This window comes from Xiphophorus couchianus, chromosome 19 (genome assembly GCF_001444195.1).
Source record: "Xiphophorus couchianus chromosome 19, X_couchianus-1.0, whole genome shotgun sequence".
NCBI classification, from domain to species: Eukaryota; Metazoa; Chordata; class Actinopteri; order Cyprinodontiformes; family Poeciliidae; genus Xiphophorus; species Xiphophorus couchianus.
Window position 1 is genome coordinate 21,571,581 of NC_040246.1, and position 19,786 is coordinate 21,591,366.

At 35.4% G+C, this 19,786-nt stretch overlaps 1 protein-coding gene across 4 annotated transcripts in view; it reads right to left on the reverse strand.

The window, feature by feature from the left end:
• myo6b (myosin VIb) overlaps positions 1-19,004 on the reverse strand; it is a 49,070-nt gene extending 30,066 nt beyond the window's left edge. For 2 of the 4 annotated variants that reach the window (XM_028001413.1, XM_028001411.1), the window contains exons 1-12: positions 18,853-19,004; positions 12,882-13,028; positions 7,951-8,020; positions 7,796-7,869; positions 6,557-6,686; positions 6,154-6,259; positions 4,718-4,773; positions 4,539-4,636; positions 3,908-4,072; positions 2,864-2,944; positions 1,760-1,768; positions 528-708 (exon numbers count right to left, since the gene is read on the reverse strand). In XM_028001413.1, coding sequence (XP_027857214.1) covers positions 528-708; positions 1,760-1,768; positions 2,864-2,944; positions 3,908-4,072; positions 4,539-4,636; positions 4,718-4,773; positions 6,154-6,259; positions 6,557-6,686; positions 7,796-7,869; positions 7,951-8,020; positions 12,882-12,998 — 1,087 coding nt within the window. In that variant the 5' untranslated portion in view covers positions 12,999-13,028; positions 18,853-19,004. The remainder of the gene's footprint in view (positions 1-527; positions 709-1,759; positions 1,769-2,863; positions 2,945-3,907; positions 4,073-4,538; positions 4,637-4,717; positions 4,774-6,153; positions 6,260-6,556; positions 6,687-7,795; positions 7,870-7,950; positions 8,021-12,881; positions 13,029-18,852) is intronic. The other 2 variants (XM_028001414.1, XM_028001412.1) reach the window with 1 other exon arrangement.
• Positions 19,005-19,786: the final 782 nt, after the last annotated feature.

The window sequence follows — 19,786 nt, forward strand, 5'->3', positions numbered from 1 at the left end:
ATGGGAGAATGAGAAGAAGAAAGCTAACGTAGACCACAGCAAACATCGTTAGGATGAAACATGTTGGTGGCAGCATTATGGCGTGAAGATGCTTTTCTTCAGCAGTGGAGGAGAATTTGGTCAGAGTTGATGGAAAGATAAACCAATGTAAATTCTGTTAGAGGCTGCCAAAGACGTGAGACTGGGTTGAAGGTTAATCTTCCAGCAGAAAAAGTAGAGCCAGAGCAACAATGCAGTGGTTTAGGTGAAACCAGAACTCAATCTAACTGAAAAATCTATGGCAGGACTTTAAAATGAATGTTTACAGAAGTTTTGTGTCCAAATATGACAGAAGAAATGTTGAAAAACGTTGATATAAATCAAAATAAACTACTTCATGTTCATCAATCGTAAAAACCAGAAAAAAAATAAAATGTGGAAATGAATGATGCTTATAAAGCCGTGGAATGAACTGATTATCCAATCCAGGGTTTTTGTTTTTTAGAGACTAAATAATAAAATATTCTTGATTGTTGCTCATTTCTCACCTGAGGAGCTCCCAGTTTCTTCAAAGTCGATGTTTCCCAGATGCAGAACGCCAGCGACGACCCTGAAGAGGTCCAGCTTCTCCGTGTCGTTCAGGCCGATCTTCTTCATGGCCACGCACATCCTGTTGAAGTCGCCCTGGTCGTCCAGCAGGGGGTCGCGGAGAGCACCCAGCTTCACATGCTGCAAGAAACATGGAGGAGTCAGGAAGTAAACAAAAGGTCAAGTTAAAAAATTCAGTCAAACACAGGGATGCACAAATATGAAAATCTGGAACGATATTGATATAAATACTGCTGTTATGTACAATAGGGCTGCACAGTGGCGCAGCTGGTAGCACTGTTGCCTGGCAGCAAGAAGACGAAGTAGAAAACAACAGGATGTAGTTGAAGGATGATGTTTATTGTTCATTTATGATTTATCGCCTGAACAAACGTATTCACTTGTGATTTTAACTGAGTTTGGTATTTAATGGAAACACTGCAAATGTGAAATTGTATTTTTTTAACATTAATGTGCCATCAACGAAGTTTTGTGCACATTTGTAATGGAAATGCAGCTACTGTTACTGTCACTTGACAAACCTCCAGAAATAAATGGCAACAAGATGGAAAGATTGTTAATTTTGGCTCAGTTTATTTATGTTTAATTGAACCAATAGCAATATGTTAAAACTAATATCAGCCGATACCGATGTTAGTGACGATATATCGTGCATCCCTACTCAAACTTCACACTGAAACTACAAAACAGATTTGAAATATGAAAATCAAAGAAATGCCTCCACCAGCAGAACTCAGCAAACCTTATGGAGCAACAGTTTATCTCTACATGTGCTTTTTACTTTATTTTTCCACCTTTGGAACAACAAAATATTACAATAAGAATAAAATAATAATCTATGAATATGTAAGAATAGTTCTACATCACAATAAATCTTGTAAAGTGATCACCGAAGATGAATTGTTCTTCAATATTTAAAAAAGGAGGAAAAATGTTAATTTTTTTCTAAGAGGGTGACGTAAAATTTGCATGAAGTTCTGCAGCCGTGCCTTTAAGGTCTGAAGACAGCTGAATAATTAAGCCACACCAAACCCAGATCCAAACTGGCATGCAAATGCAAAAAGAAAAGAAAGAACAAAACTTCATGCACCCATTTCCTGTTTTCACTAAAAGCGAGAGCATGGAAAACTCCGACGGCAAGTCAGAAAAAACAGGAGGAAAAACAAATCACCTTATTTTCCTGTTTATTATGAGCGACGGGACAGAGAGGAAATGACATCATCAGGAACGAATAAATCAGTTTTACTTACATCACAGCTCACAGGACGTTCATCATTAAATTACTGATTATAGACATTATAAGCAAACAATATGATTAACAAGATTGATGTCAGATGAAACAGTTTTTATTATTACAGGTACAAATATAATCCTTTAGGTTTAAAAAACAATTTATTAGGATCTCACTGAAAAGTTAATTTATTTAATTATTTCAAGTGTTAATTCTGGTTATTTTGGCATAAAGTTAATAAAAAACCCAAATTTCTCTGAATATTTTAATATTACATCAGACCAATAGGAAATGATTTTTTTTTCACTTTTATTTTGAAGTATGCAGACAGGAAATAGGCAAAAAGATGGCGTGCAAGTCATGAAGCCAAGGTCGTTGTTAGGGAATAAATAAAAATTTTATTTCCACTGGCAGATTATTTCAGTTACATTTTTTCCATGTTATAAGTAAAATAATCTGCCAATGGAACCAGAACTTTTCCATTAATATAAAGAAATTATTGACTTAAAACAAGTTCTTCTATTTTGCTGAAGTTACTTATAAGTTAGTTTTGTCTTATTTCAAGTGTATTGAGATATTTACTGCGTAGTAAAATAAAAATACTTGGTACTGTTTTGTGTTTTTGCAGTTTTCCAAGTCAGCGGTGTTTCTGCAGTAAAGCCTCTTTTTAAATTGGTCTGATGTAATTTTCATATATTGTGGGTTTTTCATTAGCTATTAGCTACATTTGTTATATTAAATGAACAAAATGAAACCCTTAAAATGCATCATGCTGTGCGTAACGCATCTATTTTCACCAAAACTCTGCAGTTTTTACAGAATAAATGGAATAATTTGTCCCTTGGAGAGGAAAATAGGTTTTCATATCATTTTATAATATTAATTAAAAAGCTTTGCTACTCAAGACTGCATAATCATTTGTCTTAAAAAGTAAGTTTGCACTTTAGAGAATCGTTGTTACTGCTGAAACTAGAATATTTAATTTCATTTATGCTCTAGAAAAACCAAAAATTGAACATTAGAGGGACACAGGAGGAAAGTTACCTCAGCACTCTTGCGGCTCTGTAAGATTTGTTTATCAGAGTCCTTACTGGCGAAGTATCTGGTGCATCCTCGGTTCAGGTACTGCAAAAACAATCCAGAAAAAAACTATTCAATAATGTCAAGATTAGGAAATATTAAACTCATCGTTGGTGAGAAATCCTGATTGATTTATTGCAATATTATTCTGAATAACTAGAAGAAAACGGCCTGACGAAGCGGCTTCTGCTGATGTGGAAGAGGCCTTGGGGATTTGATGCTGGTAAACATTTACAGGAACAGCCTGAGGCGGGTTTTGTTCTGGTCTCAGAACAAAAATAAAGAATCACTTTTTATATTTTAAATAGCTGAACTGAAAATATTCAGTCATGAAATTAGAATGTCAGTCGACGCAATATTGGTTGGCTACAAATTTTGTCTGCTAAGTTTCTGGATAAGTTGCATGGTTTTCACAGGTTTTCACAGAAAATAATCTGAAACGTGCGGTGTGCATTTTTATTCAGACTCCCTTAAAGCTCCCATATACTCAGGCGTATTTTGTGAACTGTGCGATTCACATGACTTATTCCTTCATTTCCCACAATCCCACTTAATGCTAGTTTAACGAGCTAATTGGACGTCTGGCTCCGTTTCTTCTCACCTGTCAGTGCGGCACAGTCTGCGTCCTTAGTGCGAATAGCTGCACCAACTCTCAAACTAAACTAAGTATTAAAGCAATCATAAGAGTAGCTTTGTGTTTTAATTTTGGATTTGCATAAATGTGGAACTTAGGTGTGGACAATTAACTCGGAGTGCCATGCCCATGATGAAAAATGGTTAAATATGCAATTCCCAAATATATTGCATATTTAAAATCTACTATTTTCCAAAGTAGATTGGACAAAAACAAAACACTTTAAAAAACTTTTCATGCATAAAGCTCGTAGAGACGGATCCCAAAATAATCGCAGTGATGAAATCTGCTCATCTGTGGTTTTAAAAAGACCAAACATGACAAACTTCAAGGACACGAACACTTCCGTAAGAAGCTGGTTGTTGCACACTGACCCTGAAGTTATCGGGCGAATCGAGGTGTAACGTCTTCTTCAGGTCCTCAGACGCCCCGGCACACAGCCGGTAGAAGATGTGGTAGTTCCTCTCCTCGTTGCTTTGCATACAGATCCTGGATTTCTCCAACAAGTAGTGGGAGACGAATCCACCCACAACAGCGTTCTGGTGACGCACAAGACAAGTTCTACAGCAGGTGTGTTGATGAATAATTACCTAGACACTGCAAAAATGCTAAATCTCACCAGGTATTTTGAGTTTAGTTTCTACCGCAAATATCCCAGTACACTTGAAATAAGACAAAAAAACCTTCTGAGTAACTTTTCAGCAAGGTAGAGGAGCTTGTTTTAAGTAAATAATTCCTTATATTGATGAAAAAGTAGTACTTATGAGTTGAATAATCTACCAGTGGACATTTTTAACTTATAATATGGACTAAACATCTTGTTTCACTAGCACTATTTCATCAAAATTAAAGATTTATTGTCTTAAAACAAGCTCTGATACAAGTTCCTTGTAAGTTAGTTTTGTTCTATTTTAAATGTACTAAGATATTTACACTACAAATCAAACCAAAAGTTCTTTATGTGCTTTAAATGGAAACAAAACTGAAGAAGTCATCATCACTTACTTTGTCATTGAAGTGAATTTCTACAAACTTCCCAAACCGACTGCTGTTGTTGTTACGGACAGTTTTCGCGTTTCCGAATGCCTCCAGAAGGGGATTTGCTGGAGCATAAAGTGTAAAAATCACAGTGAGAATTACTCTAAAAACACACATAATCCAGCAGTGACGTGGTCATGGATTACCTTCCACAATTCTTTCATCAATATCTTGACCACTGCCATATGTTGTTGTCAGGTATCTGCAGGATGAGCACGAAGCAGAAAAATAAACACAGATGGTGGTTATGCAAAGCATGCTGGGTAATCAGCTGCACAGTCAACAATGAAGTTAGACATGATGATATTATTTATTGTGTTTATTAAGTATTGAAGCAGTAGTTTTATGTTTTAATGTTGGATTTGTTTTCCCAACCTCAGGATTATTTTGATTACTAAAAAGCTGCAGATCAGATTTTCTAATTTTGTTATTTATGTAAGTAAATTTGTCTCTGTTTGGTTTGCCGGTTTACAGTCTGAGGAAGAACTTCACATCTCAGGTGATAAAACTCTAGATAAGACTCTGTGGCACACTTGCTGTACATATATTTACATATACATACTGTATCTGCATTTTTTGAATCTTTGCAAGGTCTGCTCTAAGCTGCTTTTTATATTGACAGCATGTTATATTTTATTTTTATTTTTTATTCTGTATACAATTGCTACTCAGTGGTGGATGTTGTGTGTCTTGTCTCTATGCTGTAACTGAAAAATAATTTCCCTGCTGGGATGAATAAAGTAATTCTATTCTATTCTATTAAAATCTAGATTTTGTTCTCTGACTGACAGGAAAAAAAACATCTGTTTAAAAGTTTTTTTAATCTTTAAAATGTCTAAATTGTTAGCTTCATGAGAATAAAAAGTTTTTATATTTTATAACAAAACCTTCTTATTAAGTATTTTATTGGATGCCATTTAATGAAGCACTAGAACTAATTTGTTGATTGTTAAAATTTGTGTATAAAAATCTGAAATGTGTGGCATGGTATTATTATTTTCTTAAATTCCACTTTTTCCGTTTTTATTGTTCTAAATTCCTTTTTAATCCTATTTATTAATCCAAAAAATTAACCAAATATGGTGGGAATGAGATTAACCTTTACTGTAATGAAAATATAGCAGATTTCTTGAACATTAAATGGTTTTAAAGGTGTTAAAAAGTGTTTCAAATTAGTTTTTCTAAAAATGAACTTAAACATTGTGAGTTAAACTAAGAATTTCTCCTTTTTAAAAATGGTTTATAGTTAAACTGAACACCAAAGTATTTGTCAGATAAAAAGCTTTCAAAAAGTAAAAGTGTGTTTTATCTACTTAGGAGACTGGCAGATGCAAATGGATTTTACTTAAACACAAATGCAGTTTAATCTTCAGATTTGTATAAATGTTTGAAAACAAACTATTTTCCAATGCACTACTTTCTTTATTGATCTGCAGCACAAAATAGAAATAAAATGCATTAAAGCACTCAAGGTAAAAATGTTCTGAAGGTCATGAATGGTTTTATGAAGAATCGGAAAACTGTTTTAAAAATAACCTGAAATAAATCAGAGCAAAACAAGAAGGAAAGAAAGAGGAAATACCTGAGAACAAACTTGGTGTTTTCAGTTTTTCCAGCTCCAGATTCACCAGAAACGATGATGGACTGACTCATCTTTAAAACCTTCATGTCCCTGTAGGCTTTATCCGCTACAACAAACAAAATGGAACACTGATTGTGTCATTTGCCATTTCATTTGGCAAATCTATGAAATGAAATAATGCATTATTTCACTTATGAAACTATAGTGCAGAACATATAGAACAAGTTTATAGAACTCAAACATCGGCGTGTGAGGACTTTCAAAACGTATCCGTCCTCCTTCCTGCCTGTTTCTGCTACATGGACATTCAGTGTCATCCTCGTTGAGCAGGAAGTTCAAAGTTCGCACGGCGTTTTTGCAAACATTAACCTGCAAGGGGTGAGTCTGACAGGCAAGTTCTCACCTATAGCGTAGACGTGGGGTGGCAGAGTTCCCAGCGACTTTCCTTGGTACGACTTGATGGCGTCAGGCCCGTACAGTTTCGGTACGTCATAGTAAGGATTAACGGCTATCAGGATATTCGCCACATACGTCTGCAGGAGAAGCACATGCATGGTTAGAGCCACTGCAGATGCATAATTTAGATTCCTTAACAAAAAACAATAACAGACGTGAAAGAGAGAGGACTGAAAGCGAGAAAGACACACCTTCTACCGTTTTTCATGTCTTGAATTTTTCATCTACCAGCTGTTTCTAATTTCCTAAGTGAGTCAGTGAGGTAAAGGCAGGGTTTCCCGGTCTGACCCGGGTCTGACCTCCCCCCGGTACCACCTGGAAGTTCTTCCCAAGGGAGTCAAGGATGGAGATTCTATCTCTCTGCTCTGCAATCTGCTACTTAACCCAAGTCAATGCTAACATTTTTGTACAATAATAACAGCCTAAGTGTATCTAAAGAGAAATTAATACCACATGTTTATCATTCATTCAGGCTGCAAGAAAGCAAGAGAGAGCAAGATTTCAGCAGATAACAGGAAGGCTAAACCAAGCTGCCTATTTTTAATGATTTTAGCTTATTTAGTTTCTATTAGTCCACAGAACTAAATGTTAGCAGCAAAACGTAGTCAAAAGTTAAAGTCCATCATTTTCCACATGGTTCATTTTGTTTTTGATCCAAAAACATTAAAATTGACAAATATTTATATTATTTTTGCAACATTTTGCTTCCTCCATTACTTTCAAGGACTCCACTGTAAACACATGAAGACTGGTTTTCATGATCTAAATGATTTTGTACTGATATACAGTAGGTTCTTATTAACAAGCTAGGATCTTTTCTAACTTTTACAATGAAAGAACAGCAGCAGAGAAACTTATATAATCAATATATATATAGCAATGCAAGACATGCATTTTTTCAAAATTCTCTTAATATTTTCCTGAATGTTGTGTTTTATAAGGTAGCCATTTTTCCAAGAGGTGAGAGTTTGCTTCTTATAAAATACTTAAAAGTTGTTCATAGAAGGAAGGTGATGAATCTCCTGAATTCTGCTCTTATATTGTAGTTATTACAGAGAAATCAGCACCGACGGATCAAAACTTTGAAAAATATGAAAAATTTGCCACAGAATCCTGATCTATTAATCGTTATAGTAAAACATAATATTTTCAAGGCTGTAAATTATAGACAGAAGTAAAAACATACGTAAATGTGGTCCTTATTGTACCGAACTCTGACATTGTTGAGAAGAGTGGCTTCATTTAGGTACATGAGGGAACCTGAACACAGAGGAAAAGAAAGAACAATTCAAGTCAAATTATAGAAGAACAAAGTGAAATTTTTAAGAACTGGAAACGTACAGTTGTCATCGACGTGTTTGTTGACATCATCCTCTGCTGGGAAGACTTGGTTCATAGGAGCCAGAAACGTCTGAAACATGAACCACATCAGTGATGGTAACATTTACACCACAACATTTACAAGAAAAAAAACACAAGTTGTGTTTGGTTCACTTATGCAAAAAATATTTACCATTTATTAGATGCTACACTGCAAAAACACAAAATATTAGTAAGTATTTATGGTGAAGGCTCAAGTGTTAATATGTCAAATAAGTCAAAACTGACTTACAAGTAACTTTTCAGCAAGACAGACGAGTTTAAATCAGTCATTTTTTAATACTCATAAAAAAAGTACTAATTCACTGGCAGATTATTTCATTTAAAATATTTCCCCCCCCATGTTATTAGACATATTTTATTAATATTAATAAATTATAACTTAAAACAAGCTGCTATATCTTGCTAAAATGTACTTGTAAGTTAGTTTCGTCTTATTGTAAGTGTAGTAAGTAGTAGTAAATACTTGGTAAGATTTTACATTTTTGCAGAGTAGAAAACATTTTTATTGGGGCATAAAAGCCAGATGTGTGTTAAGCACAGAAAAGATCAAATCAATCCGGCATAAACATGATTGATCACGCTTAAAGACGGCTGTAATGACGTTCAACGCAGCATGGATGTGTTAGTTACTGCTGCTCTGCGGCTTTGTCTCTGAGTCTGAGTCAATGGAAATAAACTCAATGGAACAAGTCGGCTGTGAGAGAAACAAGGGGAGACATGGCAGCGTGATGAATAATTTGGAGGGAGAGCAACAGGATCTGAACACCTGACTGAGTCGGTGAGCGGACTGAGTGAGGAGCCGATGATGATGACCTGGGCCGGCCCAAGGCACGTGCAAGTTAAGCAGCTGCTTAGGGACTCTACACCACCAGAGCAAAAAGCTAGCATGATAAAATTATCTCTGTTTTTGAATAACATCAAATAATACAAAATAAATGATATTACACATGAAAAAAACTACATTATTTTTGGAGTTGGTACTTTTATAATAGGTTTCTCTTCTAAATTCAGTGTTTAAATAGTTAAAATACTTTTTATTGGCAGATTATTATGATTTTAATGTTTTTCCCCTGCCGGTGGAACTAGAACGATTTCATCAATATTAATGAATTATTTCCTTCAAACAAGCTTCTATTTTGTGCTGGAAAGTAACTTATAAGTTATAATAGTGTCTTATTTCAGGCAGGCCTGTGACAATAACCAACCAAAAGTTATTGCAATAAACGATAATATTGTTATTTTGAGACCATTTTATCAAGTGATATAATGTTAGTGACATAATAATGCAAGAACATATTCTCAAAGATCAATAAACTTTAAGTTCTAATGAACATTTAACGCTAGAACTTGAAGACATTTTACTTATACAAAATAAATGAACAAAACAACATAAATAACAAATAAAATAAATTTTATTGAAGTCTCTGTAAACAAAATTGTCCTTAAAAAAATGGTCAGTTGAGACCAAAGAACCAGATAGAAAAATTTTGTCATCCACTATTTGGTAGAAAGAGAAAGAAAAAGAAAAATTATAAATCATGGAAAAGGAAACTGAGAATTTTAATTTACTGTAAGATTAATTGATTTAATGCTTATTGTGACAATTATTCAGGGTATATTACTGTGTTTTTGAAGTGTATCTTACACACATAGAGTAACCTAGAAATGACAAGGCATCTGGTATTGATTTTAAAATGGGGGACTCACATTACAATTTGCTCAGGGCCCTAAAAATGCTTTGTTCAGCCCTGATGATGATGAAGCTGAACTCATATGAACCAATAAACAGCTCTATTATTAATGGTGACAAATCAATCAAGACAAACACAAGTTTTACTCCTACAATATATTTTGGTTTCATAAACTCCATTATATTCTCCATTATATTTAATGGCTTTCCTCCACATCTCTATATTAATGCTTGGCAGCGTAAATCCGGCCGGTTGCACAAAGCTGCATGGTTTATTACCACAGGGAGCCGGCGATCATAAACAAGGGGAGCTTTGTGAGCCTCCTGGAGGATGTTGGCACAAACACAGACACAGTCATCCACGATAACGACTGCGTGAATAACGGCTAACCAATAAAACGTGACGCAGAAACACAGCCGCTAATGAGCCTGCTGACATGTTTCAGGGGATCAGGCTCTAAAACAAAGATGTTTTCAACTTCAAAGGGATTTTTTCATCACACAAACAAATATTAATTATCCTGAAAACATTCCAGCTCAGATGGTTTGCAAATGTATAATTTTCATAGGAGCAGGAAAAGCTGACGGGAAGCAGTAAAGCTGAGGTAAAAAATGCAGCGCCGGCGTCCCTGGAACTTATTAAACAAATTATCTGAAGTAAAATATGTAAATTCAGCTGTGAGAAAGGCATGGTGCTGTTGGATGGTTCTACCTCCTGATCGTTGTCAGTTTGACGTGACATAATCAAATAAAAATAGAAGTACATTTATTTTGTATGACAATTAAAACACAGGAGTTTCCATTAGGTAGAATTTATTTATTATGTAATATTGTTGATTTTACTGATAAAATATAATGAAATTCTTTTTAATACTTTCAAGCTGATGGTATTATACAGAAATAAATAAAATTATATAAAATTAACACGTAATATTCAAATTTTCTGATAAATAAAATTTGGGGTTTTTATTTGCTGAAAGTCATAACCATCAAATTTATAATTTATAATTTATTTATTTCAAATTTATAACTGCAAATATTGAATCTGTGTATTTTGTATAGGAGTTTCAGCATTTTTAAAATAAATTATTGATTTTGCTGATGCTTAAACTTCTACCTACAATTCTTTAAGTCAACATTTTGTTATTGCCATTGAGAGGAATTTAAAAAATGTTTGTCTTGTTTTTTTTTTCAGCATTGTGTGTGTGGTGTTTTTTTTTTTTTTTTTTAAAACTTGCGGTAAAGTAAAAAATGACCAAAAAGTAAATAATTAAATTAACATCTGGTAGAAAATAGAAATAAACTTTTTTGAGGATATTCTAAATTATTGAACATATCTGCATTTGTTCCATTGAAATCAACAAAATGCAGCCATTTCAATGTGTCAAATCTCAATAAGATTATGCAAACATAATCCTTTTTTTAAATTTTTTTTGCTTTTACGTATTTATTCGCAGCTATTGTACATTTTGGATGTGTTGTTTCTATTGTTCTACTGCAGTTTTTTGCCCCTGCTTCCTAGACAAATTTCTCCTTCAGGAGACAAAAAAATTATTTTGTCTTATCTTATTTTCTGTGTTGTATGATAGCTAAACTGATTTAGCATAAAATTGTCTGGTGTGTTTGTAGAAAAGCTGCAACATATCACACTCTTATTTTAGGAATAGACTCTGAATTTGTTGTTTTTCCGTATAAACGACACCTTACAGATTAAGTAAGGGCTCCTAGCAAAACATTAAGACAGAATTTAAAAAGATTTATTAAATTATTTAAAGAATAAGAGGCATTTAGCAGCTGCTGTACACATCAGATGGCTGCAGGTTGTGGACCGGTGGTGACTCAGGTGCAACAGGTGGCCTTCACCTCCTAATGAGCTGCTCTCTCTCTTTTCTCTCTCTCTCTAGGCAACGCTATCAGCTCACCTGCTGCTGCTCTTTACTTATTTATGTTTCTGTACATGCGGTCTCTCGTGTTTCTCCCATTATGCACATTGTTGTGCTGACGCCTTCAAGCCTGAAATCACACTGGAGACTGGCTGAAGGAAAGTTACAGAAATATTTATTCACAGAATTTATTTTTTGGGGGAAAATGTTTTCCCTGAATCCATGAGTTTCAATGTAAATTTTCTAACTTTTCCACTTTGGAGATAAAAACAATACAAATGAACTAAAAAATACAGTTTAAATTATTATATGATATAATTTCCTGCAGTATTGTAATAGTATTATACATTCTGTAGCACAGACACGGTAAACAAAACAATGGCAAAATTTCATATTTTATATAAGTCACTGAAGCATTAGGAATAATAAATATTCATTATGCAAACTATGTTACAGTTAAATTAAATGCCACTACACAAATACAAAAAAGTTACAATATAAAAATGTCTAAAAAATGTTCTCTCTTAGTTTTCTGGCATTTAGGAAATAGAAATAATTTTGTTGATTCTAACTGACCTAAAAGAAGAAACGTTTAGTTTGATGTAAGTTCAGATAGTGAGAAAGAAAAAGTCAGTAGCAGCAATTTCAATACAAATGCACAAAAAACTTTGTCGGTAGTCCACTAATGTCGTGAAAACAATTCCTTTACATTAAAAATGCAATTAAAAAATCACATGTAAATAAATTTTTTCATGTGATAAGTAATTAAAAAACCGTATCGCGCCATTATCCTTCTATCATTTCCTCTTGTCTTCTTCCGCCAGTAGTACAAATCATTTTTTGATCACTTGACTCGTGTGATGGAAAAAAAAGTCTTTCCATTCCAGTTTTGCAAAATACACTAATTTTGATAGAGCCAGAATCTTTTTTGACCTGCCGTGTTTCCATTAAGAAAAATTTATTTTCCTAATTCCAATTTGCAGAATTATATCAATTGAAACACAGCTTGTGTCTTTTTATTTGGTTTATGAAAATATCTTGTTTCAACTGTTCAAAATTTAAGCTTTTAATCAAATGTTAAATTGCACTTTATTACAAAATTGTGCAGTTTGAATATCAAGCACTTTATACAGAAATTAAGCACTTTCCAAAACCTTGAAACGCCTCATTGAAAACCTTGTATTGACAGCGGAGTGGCGACACTTTTGAGACCAAAACACTAAAATCAAACCGATGCACATCATCTTTCTCGCTGCATGTTCGGAGCAAAACTTGCTTGAGAGTCACAGTTTGTGCACAGGAGTGTGATGACCCACCTTGCCCTTTTGGTTCAGCGGTTCTATAGTGAGCGATTCGGCTCCTATGTCAACGATGATGCCCAGCTGGAACCCGTCGGTGGGTTGGGGCGCCCACACTGGCTTCCCGTCCTCCATGGCTAACCTCCGCTCAGCCGAGCTGCACCACTGGGGAGAGAGCGACAGGAACAGGAAGGTGAGTAACAAATAGAAGAAGAATCTGCTTTTGTAGAAATATGCAAAGTTAGACACACAAATTTGCATTTTTTACATCAGTTCATAAAACCAAACCTGATTCTCAGCTTCTAAAATTAACTAACTTCCAAATGCACAAAGACACTTCAGTCTGTTATCAGAGCTACAAAAAGGCAAACTCTTACCAAGTACTTTTGGTCTAATTTCGAGTGCAAATATCTAAGAACACTTGAAATAAGAAAAACAAACTTCTAAGTAAGCAAGATATAGATAGTAGCTTGTTTTAATAACTCCTTAATATTGATAAAAATGTGCTATTTTCATTGGCTCATTATTTTACTTATAACAAAATATTTTTTATATGTTATAAATAAAATAATCTGCCAGTGGAACTAGCATACTTCATCAATATTAATAAATTATTCAGCTAAAATAAGCTCCTATTTCTAGTTTTGTCTTATTTCAAGTATACTAAGATATTTGCACTAGAAATTAGACCAAAAATACTTAGTAAGATTTTGTGTTTTTGCAGTGCAGTTAATAGTGCCACTCACCAAATTTCTTATCTAATACTAAACAGATTTATATCAGCTTTCAATTCATCCATCCATCCATCCATCCATCCATCCATCCATCCATTTTCTATCATTCTTGTCCCTAATGGGGTCGGGAGGAGATGCTGCCTCTCCAGCTACGTTCTGGGCGAGAGGCGGGGTCACCTGGACAGGTCGCCAGTCTGTCGCAGGGCAACACAGAGACAGACAAGACAAACAACCATTCACACACACTCACACCTAGGGATAATTTAGAGAGACCAGTTTACCTGACAGTCATGTTTTTGGACTGTGGGAGGAAGCTGGAGTACCCGGAGAGAACCCACCATGCACAGGGAGAACATGCAAACTCCGTGCAGAAAGGCCCCGGGCCGGGGATCGAACCCAGGACCTTCTTTATCAGCTTTCTATATGTTTCTAAACCACATTTTCTAATATCATTTGACGTGAAACAGAAACACCGCATCAGAGTAACTACTAGAACTCTCAATGATGTCAGCAGTGACATTTCCCAGTCCTTTGCATTAGTTGATTGGGACTGGACCAGCTGCTGCTGTCTGCTTTTCTTTCCACTAACCTGTTATTCCCCTCCTGATCTTATAAGAGAGGATTTCCCAGTCCAATGTGACTGGGAATACGCCCCGCAGGGTTCCTGAAATCACTCCAGGGGGTAGCATGACCTCAGGTGACCCCACATGAACATCCCAAATGAAGATTATCAGGAATAGTTAACCGGATTTAAATAGTTACAGCTTTAAAACTATTAAAGTTACTGTTCGTTCTGTTTAAAGCTGATTTAATGCAAGGGCGATCAGAGTAACACATCTCTCCTCTAACTGGGCTGCTTCTCATATTTTAAATCTGGGCTTCATGGAGCACTGTTGGCTTTCTGTCTTTCGCTAGCATGTCAACTAACATTTGTTCACTCCATTCAGTGTGATAGGCTTAGTTTTTCTTTTAATTAAAATTAGCTAATGTTTTCTAAAAATGCTAATATTAGCATAAAGGATAGCATGTTGACATTCAACCCAAAGCCTGTAATATACTCCATTCAGTATGCAAAAACAAACACAAACACTTTATAATGTTAGATGTTAGAACTTGTTAGCCGATTTTATATCAAATTAGGTAACATGCTAATGTTTCTTAAATATGCTATTGCTAGCACAAAGGATATTATGTTGACATATAGGAACATACTCCACTATGAACACTGCTGTTGTGTTCAAAGTGGGTAAATTTAGCACATGCAGTAATGTGTTAATATAAAAAACCTGTTTAAACGGTGATATTTGTTGGCACTTATATTCCAAGTGATGCTTTGTATGCTAACAGCATAGCCTGTTGGATGGAGTAGATAGCCACACACTACCCAGAGGTGAGAGCCAATGCTGATAAAGGTCACAGATAGTTTTGGAAGCATTGCAATGAAAGAGAAAAATATAGGTGATGAAAATGTGACCAATAGCAACTGATTTAATAAATTACTGCATATTAATTTGCTGATGTTGTCATCACAGTATTTGATGAAGACACTGGCATAATTTCCATGATCATGTAAAAATGTTGCGTTCTTATTATGGCCGGGACTTTAACATGTTAATTTTGATTCAATTTTAACACAATTATTAACTTTTTTTATTTAATTTTACAAACGAGATTTCCAAGGGGAAACTTTGGATTCCAAAGTTTCTGGTACATCAGCAAACAGTGAAAGATGACAAAGTCGCTTCTCTTGCACATGCAGTGATGGAGGTTAATTTCTGCTTTAAAAAAAAACAATCTGATTGGACGTTAACAGCTATAAACATTTGTAATAGATGTTATAACCCAACAATAGCTGATATTCATCTTCAGGGGTTGGACATTCAGAGAGATTGGTGATAAAACTACTGATCAAGTTCTTCAGATAAAACCTGTCAGACTTTATTCCAGTTTTCACACACACTGTTTCTCTACATTTGTTGATTATAACGTTTGCGTTGAGGCTGCATAACAATGAGCAGTGTGAGGTCTAAACAAAGTAAATTTAAGGTCTCTAATATAATTTTATAGAACATAACTTCCTTAAGTTAACATAAGTCATAAGTCGATATGAGATACCTGCAGCATGATAAATTACATAGCTTATGCAACTCGCAGTATAAGGTATTTATACTGAAGGTTGCAGCAATAATGTGCTGTATAAACTGATTGCTGTCAATAAAAACAGAAAACTAGAGATGCACCTATCAAATTCTGATTTTATATATATTTTTTAAAAAGGACTGCAGATGGATTTGTGCTTCGTCTGCTTTAAAGTGAGCGCTGCTCCAGTCTGTTAGGCTGCTCCTGACCTTCATCTGACCTTTATTAAACTAAAAAAGTTCAAGTTGTTGTTACATGTGCTTACTTCTAAATTTTGAAGCATTTTTTGAATAAGGAAGATAAAAAAAAGACTTACTCACTTACTGCTCAACAATCAAAGGTGATTAAAGGAAATTTGGATTTTTTGAATTTATTGATGCATCTCTACAAAAAAAACAACATTTATTCCAACTAGAGCCAATATAATAAACAATTTGTCAGATTTGGGTGATTCTCCGAACCATGACTGATCATATACATTGAAATATTTCTAAACAGGTGAATTTGTTAATTTTGGAACAGTGAAAAAGTGTAGTACAGTAGTTGGGAAAATTATTGAACCCAGAGAAAAATTCAGGCACATTGTCTTTTTAAAATGACTTTATACCATAACAACAGTTTGTGTTTGTAACTTTTTCTCTGGAACGAGACTCCAAATTATTCTTTGAAAATTCTGTATTTGCAGATTTTTCCATAGAGAATATCTAGAATAATTTAATAAAACCTGCAAATTCAGAAATTGAAACAGCTAGCTGCAATGCTACATGGCACGCTACTGCCTGCCGTTTGCAAAGCAGCCAACCAGAGAGCTCCATTTATTTTCCTTGAGTTCTGATTGGCTGTGAAGTGAAGAAATAAGAAAGACTGTAGATATTAGCTTCTGTGGAAGGTTTCCACTGTGCATATTAATATACATTAATATAAATTTGGTGCTTAAACTAATAAAATAGGCAGTTAGAAGAGTTTTAGAAGGATTCACTGCATTTCTGTCCAAAGTAGACAAGCAGAGCACTGTAAAAACACAAAATCTTACCAAATATTTTTGCCTGCTTTCCAGGTCAAATATCTTACATACTTCAAACAATACAAACTCATAAGTAATCTTTTAGCAAGATACAGGAGCTTATTTTAAGTACATAATTCCTTAATATAGATGAAAATGTACTAGTTACACTGGTAGATTATTTAACTTGTAACATGGGAAAATGTCTTATCTTCCAGTGCAACTACTGCATTTTCATCAATGTTATTGATGCTCCTATCTTGCCAATAGGTTTCTTGAAAGTTAGTACACTTGAAATAAAAGAAAACTAAGATATTTGAACTAGAAATTAGACAAAAGTGTTTTTGCATTGAGGAAGATATTTCAGGATCAGCCACTGAACCCAAATGAAGAACAATAAAGAACTGAAAACTCTTTATTGTAGCTTATAAACGCTGATAGTGGCACAAAATGTGACTCCAGTAAAACAAGCCATAAAAACTGCAAGAAATCCAACCCAAATCAGAAACCAAACTTGACAAAAACCCACATGGACCTCTTATTTATATATATATATATATATATATATTTATAATTAGAACCGAATGTTGAAAGCAGTTAAATTAAAAACCACAGCAGAGACGTTTATCCTGTCAGTCTTTTATCATCAGCCTTGAAGCGGTAGATCAAGGCTGTGAGGGGGAAGAGGAATGGAGTCACTGTTTTTGTTAGATGGATGATAACTACAGAATTATGCTAAAGTTCATAACCTTGATCTGAGTTTCTTTACAGTCAGGGCCGGCCCAAGACTTTTCAGGGCCCTAAGCAGATTTTCATTTGGGAGTCCCTCACCAACAACTCAACTCAAAGTGCTTCATCATCCCTAAGCTACCTTATAGGTGTAACATACCTGCTATCATTAGCATAACTTGTAATTAGCTTACATCATTCCAGTGTTATCATGGCTGTTGATTTTAACCTTACAGGAGGAGCAAACTAAAAGAAAAAACTGGATTTTGAAATGCAGATTGGTATTTAAGTGTGCCATTTTATTTAAACTATTTGAGTGTAAAACCACCTGATAAACACTAAGTTTACAGTAAATAAATATTGGGGAAATATTTCATATTTTCCCAACTTATTTTTTTCATGTGAAATAACTTTTAATTTGTATATAGTTAGAGAGCCATGACTCTGGCTTGGTGCTCTTGGGGTCCCCCTGGTGGAGTGGAGGCCCTAAGCAGCCTCCTAACTAGCATATGCCTTAGGACAGGGGAGCCCAAAGTCGGTCCTGGAGGGGCGGCATCCTGCACATTTTAGTTTTCTCCCTGGTGGCACCAACAACCTTTTCAGCATATCAATGTTCTTCTTAGGCCTCTAATGAGCCATAATTTGATTCAGGTGCGTTAAACATGCAGGATGCCGGCCCTCGAGGAAATAACAATGTTACTTTAACTCAAATTGTGGAGAATACATCCAAACTCCTCATCAAACCATGATCAGTTCTTCACCCAGAAAAACTTTGACTCTGCAGCCTGGAATCCTCTTAGTATTTGACCCTAATCCAAACAGAGAGGTGATAGGCTTCAAGTTGGACCAAAGTCAGCCAGCCATCAGCGTAAGGAGCATGCAAATCAGAAGACAGCAAGCATGTAAGTGTGCACGGACACTAGCTCAGAGTTTGAAGCAGGACACACAAAACACGCCTCTTGTTTCCTGCCATTTGTTTCCTGACTACAGCAGGCCAAAGGGAGCATGGAAAACTGGACAGCAGTGAATACTGGGAAAAAGCAAGGTTGCACTTTTTAAAAAAGGTATGAAACACTGGGTTAAGATAAAGATTTGTATTATTGGAGAAAATTTAAAAGAACATTTCAAAAACTGGAAAGTTAAACATCCACACAAGGGAAGGCTGGCAATGACTGAACATTGAATGAAAGAATCTTCCATGTTCTATCATGGACGTAAGACAGCAAATTTACTTTTAAGACACAATAAAATAGAAAAAGTCCAATAAAATTATAATAAACACTATGAATAGAAATTAAAATTCACATGACAAACCATTAAATTAAAGAAACCTGAGGGAGTTTCTGAACCGGAGTTAAAGTTGGATAAAATCCCGAACTCTTACCGTTTAATCTGGTTCAGATGGATCCGTTTCGGTGCAGAAGAACCGTCACAACTTTCATGTCCCTCAGACGGATCTGAAAAGCGGCGCAGGTCCAGGATCCTCCGCGTTTCCTCGCGCTGCTGCAGCACAGGACGCACAGATGAAAGGCTGCAACAGAACGCTGCGCTCGCGCCCCCGGTGAGCGCACGTGACGTCATCCTGGAGGTGCGTTAAAGTGCTGCTCGTAAGATCCCGTGTCAGGTAGATTTACTGGCGCCTAAAGGCGTGGAAAACGTGCGTTGACCAGTGACGTGCGGTGAGGTTCATAGCTGGTGAGGCACTGACGTCATCAGAATCAGATTTGCAAATAGATGCATAGATTGACAGCAGTTTACAGGTTATGTTTCACTTCTGCATCCTTACACATACAAACTGTAGCTCACAAAACACACATTTCCTTAAAAAACAAAACAAAATAAATGTTATTACTGTCTTACCTTTACTTATAAAGGTTATTATCTCCTGCTTCGATTGAAAGTCCACTTGAGAAAACTTTTTTAGTGTTGTAATGTAGTCATCCATGTCGAAAGTCGGGATAAGCGAGAGGGAAAAAAATCACTATCTCTATTATAATCTATCGCTGCACTTGACTTGCTTCCCGAATCGTTTAGCCTAGCTCGCTATCACTTACTCGGCAGTTGAGGAGTGAACAAGACGAACGTCTGGGATCTTGAGCGCCCCCTGCCATGAGGCAAGAGAACTGCCTGCCTCACCTCGAACCTGTTCTCTGCCGTTTATAATCGCTCATTACACGAAACACGTTACACAAACACAGTTGGTGACAAAAAGCACTGTACATTATATACATAAGCTAAATTATTGGAAATAAGTTCACATATTAAATTTGTTTAAACCATTTTATTGACGCCGTACAGCAACATGCTCTCTCCGCTTA